Here is a 13,872-nt window from a genome sequence, read left to right as displayed (position 1 = left end):
GTGCAGTTGCAAATGTGAGTAAAACTATTTGGGCAAAAACAACATCTTGGAAAATGGTCACCATCTTCACATTTCATGTGTCTGTGATTGTTTTATTGTCAAGTGACCTTTGGAGACTGCTCCTGCCAATTTTCATGTTTGTACCATGACCTGAAAGATTATATCACTCTCTGCTCTGCTAAGGTGAAGGCCATCTTGAAACAAATGGTTACCATCTTGGATTTTTGAGTGGCCAGTGCCCTTTTCTATATAAGCGTGGCCCTTACAGAGTATTTGTGCCAAATTTCATCCTTGTATCACAACCTGAAAGATTAAATCATTATCTGCTCAGCTAAGGTGGCCATCTTGAAAAAGATTGGTCGCCTTCTTGGATTTTTGAGTGGCCAGTGCCTTTTTCCATAAGAGTGGCCCTTACAGAGTATGTGTGCCAAATGTCTACCTTGTATCACAACCTGAAAGATTATATCACTATCTGCTCGGCTAAGGTGGTGGCGATCTTGAAAAGAAATGGTCGCCATCTTGGATTTTTGAGTGGCCAGCGCCCTTTTCCATAAGAGTGGCCCTTACAGAGTATGTGTGCCAAATTTCATGCTTGCATCACAAATTGAACGATTACGTCATTAACCTGCTGCACTAAAGTGTTTTAGTTTAAGATTGATGGCTTGATGAAAGAAACAACTCCAAAATGCATGTGTATTGTGTGTGTTTCTCACAAGTCACAACACACGTGACTCTTGATGTATGGAGAACATTGAGTCAGGGGGTACCGGGGGCGAGACATATATGGGGTCAGCCGTTGTGTAATGTGTTTATTGAATTTGGGGTATATTGCATACAAACAGGACTAATTCACTTGTACACCTAATTCCAAGCAGAGCAAGCAAAATAATCTGTTCTTTAATTGTCCCATACCAAAATTCTTCTACAGTTACCCCCATATTTCAAGTAGCCTACACTCACCAACCAATCACTGACTATCCCAAAGTTGGGACTACATTTGGTTACTATATTTACTTGTTTCCATTGTAGTCTCTCACAAACTAACAAAAGTTGACGACCCACATGCTTGGCAGTCATAATAGCTACAATAAATTAAACATTGACATTGTATGAAATTAAAATAAAAACAGCTTATCCTATCTCACACGGGGACCTTTTCCAACAGCTCAGTTGCCTCAAATGAATAGTTAATTTAATATCTATATTGTCTATGATGTCAGCCATCTCTGATGTCCCAACCATTCTAGATGTGTTTAACCCATTAAAACCGGGAAAGCATCCGTGTCATTTTATTTTTTCAACCACTTTAACCATTATTTTATACTTTGGCTATTCAAAGATAGATGTGTGACGCTGTAGTATGATCAAGTAGTCCATTCATTTACGGAAAAAAAAAAAAAAAAAAAATATGGAGATAAGGTTTCTGCCCGACAGCAACGATATACAATATAGCCTTGCTCGGGCCCTGACTATTCTGTTGCTGTCGGGCAGAAACCTTGAATCTCCATCATTTCAACCTTTTCTGGGTTTTTTTTGTAAGTTAACTCATTCACTGCCACTGACGTAAAAAACGTAATTTGTCCCGTTTACCAATCCTGCCACTGACGTAAAAAACGTAATTTTTTTTTTTTTTTTTTTTTTTTTTTTTTTTAGTTTTTTTTTCAAATTTGACCCAAAGACCAAGGAGATATGATTGTTTAAAGATCTACACTCCCATCCACTTCCTTGTTAACTTAAAACTTAAAAATTCTGTATCTCGGCTCCTGAGTACTTTTTTTTTTGAATGAAAAATCTCTGGCAGTGGGCAAACGCGGCCAGCAATAATTGTGGCAGTGAATGAGAATGCCCTACTTCATCGTACAAGAGTGACACAGAAAAGAAGAAAAATAGCCGATCTACATACAATGCATTGCGACGCGTTGTGAGCTTCTATAGACCAGCTATGTTTGAATTTATTTTAAAGGGAAAGTGGTTTTCTGTGTTGGTTTCATAAATATTTAACCATTAACAACAGCTTGTAAATAACTACATTGATTCATTGACACACAGGTTATTTTTTCCCTTTCCTGGAAAGTTATGTTTTTGGACATAAAAAGTCTCCACCTGACAGCAACGATATGTTTCTCATGCACCAACGGTGCTTGGCCTGCAGCAAAAATTACAATCTACAACATTAGAGCTAGTAAAAACGTGCCTGCATATTCAAACTGGGATTATTTCTAGTGGTTCAACATGATCATCATGCTTTAAAATTATCCTTTAAACCAATGGTTCTTTAAATGTCAAGGTTTCCCCTAAACCTTTGAAAAAGAGACCACTCATGTATTACTGAATACAACATCTTTATTAGACGTTAATGTGTAGAACACTGAAAACATAAACAACAGACATTAAAGGCAAAATGTATGTACACGTGTTACAAAACACTAGCATACATTCTATCAGTTTTCCTTCCCCCCACTGGTTGACTTTCAGAAATATTGATTCACAATAACAGTTTTGATTATTTGGGTCATACAGCATCTTTTGATAAGAGCAACAATATTGACAGGCATTTGTTTAACAAAAATCTATCCTCATACCAAAGTCCCCGAAAATCAGTAGAACATCACAGAATAACTATACAGAAAATGAACAAAATAGATTTTATTAGACCTGATCTGACATCCATAACACAATGTCTTAACCTGTAAAACAATGACTTGGATGCCGAGTGATCACATTTGCTATGGATTCATTGGAGTTGACATGTTCCTTTATCATCACTGCAAAACAAATTGACTCAAGCACACGAGACACTCAAGTTAAACCTGCTTCCTTTGCAACTGGGACAAGACTGCTTCTCAAAGGCCTTCTAAAAACAGTGACACACGAAATCTTGGCACAAACTGGTCTCCCAGCTCAGTTAGAATTTTACTGGTCCTTGTCACTAAAGCAGGTAGTGTTTGACCGTGCCCCCCTCCCTCCACACTGGAGAGGGTACAAACACCTACTTAAGGATGATGGTGCACAGAGAGGTTTGGCACGCTTTCTTCCCCTCAGTTCACAGGTACAGTAGCAGCTGTAGCAGATTCGTTGGCCGCGTGTGCATCCACCCTCATCCTGAGAGACACACATCTGAGAGAGCAGTGACTGGTGGGCATCTCTCCCACAATGTCCCATGTGTCCGTCTCTTCACAGTACCGCTCGATGGTATTAATGAAGCTAAATGAAGAGAGATCAAAATATAGCCGTGAGAGAAATGTCTGGTGTGGACAAACAGACACATTTTCCCAGGCCTTCAGGGAGCAACAGCCTCTTACCGGTCCTCTCCTCCTAGAACATATATCTTTCCATCCACCACAGCCACACCAGGAGAGGAGCGTGGCCGTTTCATTCGGGCACACATGGTCCACTGGTTGGCCTCTGGGTTGTAACACTCCACCGAGTCTGTACATGTAAATAAATGCAGACCACCTATAGATATAAGGGAATTAACAAAGATAATGACTGTTAGCGGGGTCTTTTATGTGTCCAACTACAGTGAAGTTAAAGTGAGACTATAATGGAACCAAGAGACATTAAAGAACTAGTATGATACCTATAACGTAGATCTTTCCTTTGAGAGTACAGATAGCTGAATCAGCACGTGGAATCTGCATAGGAGTGACTATAGTCCATACAGATGCTTTAGGGTTGTACTTCAACACCCGGATCATAACTTCTCCATCTAGGATGAATAAAACGTAATAATTAAGTTTTGGACATTTAAAGGACGACTTCACCCATTTCAACCTATCTTCGTATAATTGGTCCTCACTAATGCTCATTATAAATATGGTACCATTTTTGTCTACCCCATCTGTATCTCAGAAGAGAGCTGTGGACGGTTCAGAAACACTCCTATGAGACACAGACAGAGTAGGAAAAAAAGGGTACCATTTTATCAAAATGGGTGAAGTTGTCCTTTAACAATTATGCTTTATATACATTACATAAAAAAAATGCAACCTCATGAAACCCAGCAGGCTGAAGCTGCAGGTGCATAAACGTGTTCCATACCAATAACATAGATCAGTCCATCTAGTGTGACCACAGCAGGAGTGATGACATCGCAAGCTGGCTTTGTTCCCTCCATGAGCTGCCAGGTGTTGGTGTAGGGGTCGTAACGCTCCACTGAGTCGTTAAACACGCCCACGCCACCCACTGCATACACAAAGCCATCCAGTACCACCAGGCCTATGTGGAGAAAAGAAAAAGAAAAAAAGCCTTCGATCTAATGACTTGGTCATATGTAGACTCTCCTTGGGTAACCAAGGCAACAACCTTAGCAGTTATTACAAAACAAAATTAGACTGAATGCCATAGTTTGACAGTCTCACCAAATTCATAGCGTGCCTTATTCATGGAAGCCATCTCCAACCATAAGTCACAGGAAGGGTCGTAGCGCCACATCTCTCTACTGACTGAACCATCAGCGAATCTTCCTCCGGCCAAATACAGGGAAGAGCCTATGGTGGGAGAAGAGCAGAATTAAAACAAAGACCTGTGAAGTCACCACATAGCATTCAGGACAGTCCAAAAGGTTAATTATTGCTACTCAATACTATCTCAATATCCCTATTGAGATAGTTGACTCATAGTTGACTCATCACGAGAAATAATCAGAAAATCAACCAAATAATGACAATGGCCGGGTTTCCCAAACGAATTTGAGCTCGTGCGCAGCCTAGAAGCTGCGTAAGAGCCTCCACGCACCTGCGCAGTAGCAACCCCGCCACGCACTATCTTCGTTAGTAGCAGCTGTGTGTGCTCTACGTGCCATCTAAACTGGCTTCAGGAGGCACCATCGTCGTAGGTGCTCAAGCGCACGGCATTACGTGTGTGCTAAAACTACATTCGCGAGACAGCATAGACGTAAAGACCTCCTGGACGAAGTCTACGTAAAGCCTACGTAAACTACGTAGTGCTGTCCTACGCTACACTGCAGTTTAAACACCCTTTGCGAAAGTGAAATGGATCATAAAAATACCAGAGCCAACTGTCAGATGTCCTGAAGCAGTCCACTCCAAATACAACTTTTGAATAATATATTTATGAATTAAATTACAGCGGTGAGGTGACATCTGCAAGGTAAATAAAACACTAAAGTGTCCCCATTATGCAAGTAAATTAAATATACTTAAAATACCAAAAGTAAAGGAATGCAGAATGTCCCATTTCCCAAATTTAATATGTATTAAAATCTTTTGAAAACAGCAGATCTACAAGCTTGTGAAGCGTTGTGAGCTTGTAGATCTGCTAGTTTCAAAATATTTTTTAACCATTCATAAACATGGCGAGCGCAACAGCTGTCACTTTGTGAGAGGAACTGGGGACTTTCATCATAACGTTTAACTATAAAACTTCGAAATTAAGGAAACATGTTTAGCTCAGCATCATTTATATACCTTTAGTTAACTTGGCATATGCTTAATATTTATAGCAGACGATCGGATCATCCGTGAGAGTACAATTTGTAAACTTCGGGTTCATGCATAGAGGACGAAGCAGCGTAGCCCTGGTTCAGAGCGTTAGTGAGTTCCCTCTAACGCCCTGGAAGACCCCTCGCTCTGCGCTTGTACAAGGAATTCCGCTGCCCTGCGAGTGCTCAAGAGTAGTGAAAATAAACAAAACCATTTCGCTACTCACCAAAGCAAAGGCTGTTTTGTGTTGTTGAAAGTCTATTCTTGGAGGTGGGAAGCCTCTCAGCACCCCAACTACACTTTTTGGGCAGCAAATAAAATATGTCAGCGAGACGGAAATTATTTTTATTTACTCCACAGTGCCCTCTACAGATCTGGAGGATTGAACTTAACATTAACCAAAATCTGTAGAGGGCACTGTGGAGTAAATAAAAATAATTTCCGTCTCGCTGACATATTTTATTTTCTGCCCAAATAGTGTATTTTACAGAGTAGGTGGGGTGCTGAGAGGCTTCCCACCTCCGAGAATAGACTTTCAACAACACAAAACAGCCTTTGCTTCTGTGAGTAGCAAAATAGTTTTGTTTATTTTCACTACTCTTGAGCACTCACTAACGCTCTGAACCAGGGCTAGAAGCAGCGCAGCCGACCGCCCTACCCAAAAGAACAGATCTGCAAGCTATAGACACGGCATGTCGCAGTGCGTTGACAGCGTGTGTGTGTGTGTGTGTATATATATATATATATATATATATATATATATATATATATATATATATATATATATATAAATATATATAAATTATGTGTGTGTGTGTGTGTGTGTGTGTGTGGGGTCGGTCTTTTCATAGATCTATTTCGCTACGATGGGTGATGCAGTTTGTGACGAGCGCCCCAGGGCGCTCGTCACAAACTGCTGCGTCGGACAGCACTCAGGGCTACGCCTCTCCCAGGAGTAGGAGGAGAGTAGGATATGCCATTCTGTCTCCCGAATGTAGTTTTAGCAGACACGTAACGCCTTGGACGTGGGAACCGATAGCACGTAGGGCACAACCAGCTGCTACTAATGAGGGTAGAGCGTAGGTTTCGCCGGGTCCCAGGCTCTTACGCAAGCTGCATAGGCTGCGCATGACCTGAAATCTACGTGCCTGCTAGGGTACTGCGCAGCCTGTGTGGACGCACGTAAGACCCGTCGTACAACCTGCGCAGGATCTCTACGCAGCATCTCTACGAATCTCTTTGGGAAACGCGGCCAATGACCCTTACAAGTCCTAAGTTGATTTACCTATACTCCAGCTGACTTTGATGGTTCCTCACCTGACACAACCAGACCATGCCTGCATACAGGGAAGGGGAGACGACCCAGAGTCCTCCATTGGTTTGTTAGAGGATCAAAGCTCTGAAGGATGGGGGGCACCTCCACCTGCTCTTCCTCCTCAGTCTCTCCCCACACTGTCATCACTATCACTTCGGGCACTGGGTACACACAGTATCATTCACAGTAGTCACAATACTGAATGAATCCAGTAGGTACTTGGCATATACATATGAAAGTTATAGTCAGCTAAAATGATAAAAACAGAATCAAAGCTTGAATTTGATATGATTTATTTAATTGCTTGCAACCAACAGATTAAAGGTTAAAAAGACAATCGAGGATTAAAAAAACACATTTAAGTCATAAGACTTATTTCCACTGTGGTCCCCATGCACAAATCAACAGACGCTGACATACATAAGCAACACATAATAATGTTGCTTGCAATAATGATAGCATAGCCCAGATAGCAAACTAAACGAAAAAAAATATGTTTCTTGCCAATGCCAGGTATATTCACACTTTCAAAAAAACTATTCTCTATTTTACCATCAGTTGCAACATGCATGCATGTGTGAGGCAGGGTACCTGTGGACCAGCGTGGCTGTGCTCTGTGGCTGTAGGGCAGGACATCCTGGTTCTTGGCCTCAGAGATGAGCCTCTGGCAGCCCTGGGATTCTTTCACCACATCCAGAGACTCAATCACATCATGGAGGTAAGAGGGGGTGATAAGAGGAAGACGGATTTTCTCTAGCACCTTAAAAATCAAATAGAACACAAATTATCAAATAGTTGGAGCGACTAGCCAAGTGGTTAGGACACCACACAAGCTGTAATGCCTCACAGCGAGTCCCCAGTTCGATTCCTGGCCGGCCAGACCATTTGCTGCATGTCACTGCCCTACTGTCTCTACCCGTTTCCCGTCTCTCTGCAACTAAATGCTCAAACAACCCAAAAAATAATACTTGTCTATATACTAACTTGTCCAACTGGAAAATAACATTAAACACTGCCTTCAAATGCGGTGCATGGTGCGGAACATACATATGCCACCATTTAATACTATGGGGTGTCACGAAAATGTATAAAAACTTGAAAAACGTTGATCAATCAAATAGAATCATGACCTAAAATTGTTACGTGTAATTGCCTTTAAGACTTTGAATGACACCTGCTGTTTGATGTGAGGAGTGCAGGCTGCAGTGGGTACAACAAATAATTTCAACCACACTTTTACAACCTGTAAACTGATGTGTGTGACAAATACAGTGAAGTTGACGTTCAAAGAAGAGCCACTAGATGGCAGAATGTCCACCTTTACAACATAGTCTTCTAGGACCTAGCTAAGATATGTATGCACTTAATTTAGGAGAGAATATCTCAACTGTTCTTGGCTAATATGACCCCAGGGAACAACTTAGGAACTTTGACTAATTCTCTATCCGGGACGAAATACCCGAAAATGACCACGCCCTTTTTTAAATTACCATAACCGGTGCACTATTTCCAACATGGTAAACCGTTGGAGCTACAGATTTACTGAGGTGCTCAAAATGTTCAGAATACTTATGTTTAGGGAAACATAGTAAAGTGCTACATTTCTAATTTGATATTTTATGACAGAACAGCCAGGGCTTACAGTCTGGATTACAGTCCAGGGGCATAGGGATTTCTTTGTGCTAACCCTAACCCTAAAAGCACTACATTTGTCCCAGATGTAACCCAGGGCATGCTCCAATGATTTAGCAAGGGTGCCCGAGCCAAACTTGGTGTATAAATCATGTTTTTTTGACAATTAGAAACATGTTTGAATGCTTATCTTTATGATTTGATCTATCTAGAGGACACTAATTTGATTATCACAAATATGGCCACTATGTTATGAAACACGATAAAGACCATATGTTAATGGTTTTGAGAAAAAAATATTGAACTCAACTCCAATTAATAGTAATTAATATTTACTATTTGAGTACTATACCTACTTGCATTCCTCCATCCGTATGTACTCAAATGTTTTATGTTTATAATGTAACAGTGAAACAGTCAACCTTGAGTCCATATTTTAACAATGCAATGTGTTTGATCAGTGACCTATGGAGTGGTGCATATCAGACAAGATACTGTCTAAATTTAAAAGTTGATACGGCATTGACGTATGCAAGTAATCTTTTTATTGTAAGGCCAGAGTACACCAGAGTGATACAGTACAGCTGTCTGATCCAATAGAAGCTGGTCTGAAGCAGTTTTTACATGCTGAATCAGTGCAGCTTGGGTGAGAGGAATGTTCTTGAGGGACTGAGAAAAGCCACTGTCAGGACTCTGCTGTGGCCACAGCTCTTGCGTATTGATGATGACCATACACTCCAATCTTTGGACATGGAAATTGGAGTTGATCTTTTCAGGCTCCAAGGTGAGGGTGACCAGGGTTTCTGTGAGATACCTGCACTCCTTTTCCCATAGTCAGGGATGGCTGATGTTGGTCAAATGGTACCAGGTCCCTTGAGAACCTTCCTCCCACCCAAGTGTCAGAACCTGGGAACCTTACTGGACCCATCTTGCAGATGCCAGTAAAGCGTGCGCAAAACATGATTTAGACACTAAGTTTGCATTTATAGCTCATCTGGTTCAAAAGTTATAGACAAAACCGTTTTTAGCTGTTCTGTCATAACATTTCAAATTAGAAATATTGCACTTTTCTATGTTTCCCTAAACATAAGTATTCTGGACATTTTGAGCACCTCAGTAAATCTTTAGCTCCAACGGTTTAGCAGATAGAGCCATGTTGGAAGTAGTGCACCGGTTATGGTCATTTTAAAAAGGGCGTGGTCATTTTCGGGTATTTCGTCCCGGATAGAGAATTAGTCAAAGTTCCTAAGTTGTTCCCTGGGGTCATATTAGCCAAGAACAGTTGAGATATTCTCTCCTAAATGAAGTGCATACATATCTTAGCCAGGTCCTCTACTAACAACAGCTCATGTTTCCTCAGCCACAAAAAGCCACCAGGATTAGAATTGTCTTCTTTATGATTTAAAAAGTTGAAATCTGAAGTCAAATGAATCATGGATTTGGAGAATCTACCACCGCTTAATTAATACTGTACTTTAATCCTACACCTTTTAGGTTGTATAAGCATTACCGCTATTCATATTTATTGTTTTACTACATTCACAGTGCTGTGCAACAACAGTTGTGTGTAATCCTCCAGATTTATGGAAATCAAAATGACTGACAGCTGTAGAGGGCTCCCTTTATGCTGTACCCCCAGAACCCTTCCATGCACTCCTATAGAGCGTGCCAAAAATCCTGAAGGGGGCGTCAACAAGTGTCTTTTGGTAGCTGCGGACATCTTTGAGGGGTAAAAACCAGGTTGACTTAACATTGCCCAATGCCACGCCCAATGCCTCGCCCCCGCAGGCTGATTTGCCCCTTCTGCTGGTGACGACACGTGGGCACGCTTAATAGGATATCACTAGGATTAGCAACAGACACAATATGGACTGCACAAAGACATGCTCCCCTATATTCAACAACATGTATGCATGAAGCCTACCCACAGCAAGTATCATGCACATGACAAGCATGTAGCTAAAGACATAATTTGACAGTAACAGTAATACAACTAGGACTGCATTTAACCATTATATTGTAATTGTGTCCACCACATTAAGATACAACAAAAAACATTGCTCAATATACATTTAGCCTGCTATTGAATCACTTTTATTTTAAAATATGGAACAGACAGCAGTCACATTTGAAGTGGTAAATAGTATATGATATAACTAATGTCGGTAAGTCGTTTGGAGTAGTTATAGTCTTGCGTAGCCAGCCCTCCAATCTCCCTCCACTTCGAGCCTGGGATACAAGGCCATGTGTAAAGAGCAGCATGACTCACATTAACAGCATGATAACATCCCTTTAAGCTTCACTTAGCCAGACATATTGCCTTGACTTCTCTGTGGTCTTTGTAGAATATCAGGGGAAACACTGAGAAGTAACTGACCTTTTCAAAGCTCTGTCTGCAGGTACTAGGACACTTGTTTAACCACATCATGGCCGCCTCAAACACTGTCTCCTCCTTGGACACATTGAGATCATCACTTGCAAGGATCCCTGTCAGTCTGTCCACACAGAGAGAGAGGAACTCTTCCTAGGGACATAAAAAATATGTTCACATACTGCCTGAAGTAACCTTTTCTCCTCTGAAGTGCTCACTGGTGATGATAGGTGGTTTGTTTGGTGAAAAGGAAAAGTGACATATTATTCACATAATTAATAAACAAAAATTAATTCAGTCACTTAATTCAGAGCACAGATGTTTGGTTCCGTTGTGGTGGTGACAGGTTGAGTAATGGTATCAAAATATCTTCAATATTATATTCACTTGGGTTGGCGTCTTTCATACAGTGAGTCACCACAAATGTATAGGAGAAAAAGCCAAAAACAAACAAACAACTTTGGAAATGCATGGAGTGGATGCCTCAATCTCTGACCTGCTGGTAGACAACACTGAAGTGTTCAAGAATGTAGTTCATGCTGCGTTTCTCCAACATTTGACAGGAGTAGGCCTCTGCCAAGCCTTGAATCGCTACACAGTTCTTTTCATCCATGTGACGCTCCATGTAATGACAGCAGGCCTCTTGAACTGCCGTGACATTCAGCAAGTGTGATGCTGCTAGCAAGGCCTAGACCAAATGAACAATTATGTTTTAAGCAAGCATGCAGGTCAAAATAGGAGAGAAGGAGACAATAACAGTAAGGTTTATGATTGATGATAATACATCACCTGTACATTTGACATGGAGATGACCACCTTTGAAGTATAGGCATATTCAAACAACAAGCCAATCATCTCAGGTTCCACTCCACTGATGGACACCCTTTCCTGTTTGGACTCCATCAAGTCTGTTGTAAACATTGCCTGTGCAGGTTGAATGGTTGTTTCTAATTATTGAGGCCTTTCTAATTACTGTGTCAACAATTAATAAGATATAACACAGGGGTTGACACTAAGGTTTCAGGCAAGTACAGGTCATGTTCTACTTGCCGAAAGGTCATGCCCACATGCCCGAAAAATCAATTGTGATAGGTGAAACACCGCTCATTTTAACACTTATCTTTTACTTATCTTGTGAATTCTGGGCCTGCGCAATATGGACATAGCTCAATATGAATGCCAAATATCTCAATAGCTATACAATATGACTATGGATTCACACTTGTTATTTTATATTTTTAACAAGTGTAGCAACAGTGGAAACACTTTCTTAAAAAGAACCCTGCATATTATAGGTCAACTGTGAGCCGTTATTTAAAATTCCACAGACATCTTGTGTTCCGTTTGAACTAAAGACAGTTGCTTCCCCAAATCCCCACTCAGACACACTTGCCCGTCGGGCAACCTGAAAGCAAACTCCACTTGCCCGAACATTTTAGCTACAGTACTTGCCACGGGCAGTCGGGCAACCGTTAACGTCAACATGATATTCAGTTCACATGAAAGCCAAGGCTAAATTTAATGTCATTCCCTTAACAGCACCAGGTCAATAAATGTGAGCATTTACCTCAAAGTAAGAGCTAAAGGAGGCTAGTACATTACGATGGCCGGGGAACTCCTGTCCCCCACAGCACAGAATCACATCACAGAAAACATTGTCGAGTCGTAGACGGTTTAGGCCCTCTAAGACCTTGTTGGGATGGCTGGTCTCCACAAACACAAAGTTCTCACTCTCCACTGAGGACAGCGCTACACTGGTGTCATCCTCACGAAGTCCAACATCCACAGGGCAGGGGGGTGAACTGGCATCGACTGGAATCCTTTCAGCCATGTCTGCCTTTGCTAGACCATATGACAGTAGAAGAAAATGGAATAAATGGTCAGGATTTTTCTTGATTTTCACTATTATTCGTATTTTTTGTGCATGCATTGATTTTAAAAAGATCTTGTACTTAACCTATGGAATTTGTACTTTTGAATACTTAAAAGTACGACTTCACCCATTTTCAACCTATCTTCATATAATTGGTCCTCACTATATGCTCATGATTGGTTTTTGTCTACTCGGTCTGTGTCTCAGAGGAGGGCTGTGGACAGGCTTTCTATTCCTGGAAAGTTACCATGCTATAATGGAAGCCATTGTTCTCGCGTTAATAAAAAATAAAATAAAAAAATGTAACTTGTTTAAAAAAGAAGGGGAAGACAACCTAACGATGATGTCACTGGTAGGTGGGTTAAGTGTCCACAGCCCTCCTCTGAGACACAGACCGAGTAGACACAAATGGTACTATTTTATAATACACAGGGTCAGCCCATAGGGCTTTCTGGGTTATCCTTTTAGCACCATATAATTGTACCACCATACTATTTGCTAACTGTTAAAACGTATTCAATCAATCAAAATGCGCATTATAGTGAAGACCAATTATATGAAGATAGGTTGAAAATGGGTGAAATCGTCCTTTAAGTATATTTAAAAGCATGAACTTTTGAATAATCTTTTTAAGCAAATATTCTTAAACTCAAGTACAAAATAAACTGAGCTGCAACTTTCACTTGTAGAAGTGGAGTAGGAGTATGGTAATATTTGACCAGGAGTATATATCAAGTACTGGGGTTGAGTACTTTGTGAATTCAACATAAACATAAAAGTACATTTGATGTTATAAACATTGACTGCTATCAAACAATCAGTTGGTCAACGTGACGTCACCACCACATTGATTTGTTTGTAAGTTTTCACAACAAAGTGACAACGATGACATTCTTACATCCACAGCAGAACCAAACAGCTTCACTGAACACACTGAAGTAGCCTTGGATCAACATCATAGATGTATTTAATCGATTTTACATTTGCAGATCTATGATCGTCTTGGGCTTTACCCCCCAATTGTCACTGAACATCCGCCCGTTAAGTCCGTATTTCTCCAAATGCAAAATATAAAGTTGCTTACCCGGTAGCTCCGGATGTTAACTCGGCATTCGGAATCTTTGTGCACTATATTAGTCCGTATTTGTCAATAAATATGTGTTTTAATCCCGTCTGTGTCTGAACGACATTTTTCCCCTCGTTTACTTCCTATTTACATTGAGTGTAATACCGGCTT

At 40.8% G+C, this 13,872-nt stretch overlaps 1 protein-coding gene across 1 annotated transcript; it reads right to left on the bottom strand.

Annotated features, from left to right (window-relative positions):
* Positions 1-2,399: 2,399 nt before the first annotated feature.
* LOC308104953 (kelch-like protein 24) lies at positions 2,400-12,593 on the bottom strand (the record flags this gene model as incomplete). The annotated part of the gene is made up of 11 exons (XM_080455592.1): positions 2,400-3,204; positions 3,303-3,456; positions 3,581-3,709; positions 4,042-4,218; positions 4,362-4,490; positions 6,762-6,920; positions 7,351-7,519; positions 10,769-10,915; positions 11,259-11,450; positions 11,552-11,686; positions 12,330-12,593. The coding sequence occupies 11 exons, from the start codon at positions 12,591-12,593 to the stop codon at positions 3,039-3,041; spliced, it is 1,821 nt and encodes a 606-aa protein (XP_080311718.1). The 3' UTR covers positions 2,400-3,038.
* Positions 12,594-13,872: the final 1,279 nt, after the last annotated feature.

Source organism: Gymnoscopelus braueri (assembly GCF_963280865.1).
Source record: "Gymnoscopelus braueri genome assembly, chromosome: 17".
Taxonomy (NCBI): domain Eukaryota; kingdom Metazoa; phylum Chordata; class Actinopteri; order Myctophiformes; family Myctophidae; genus Gymnoscopelus; species Gymnoscopelus braueri.
This window is presented reverse-complemented; position numbering and strand designations above follow the sequence as displayed.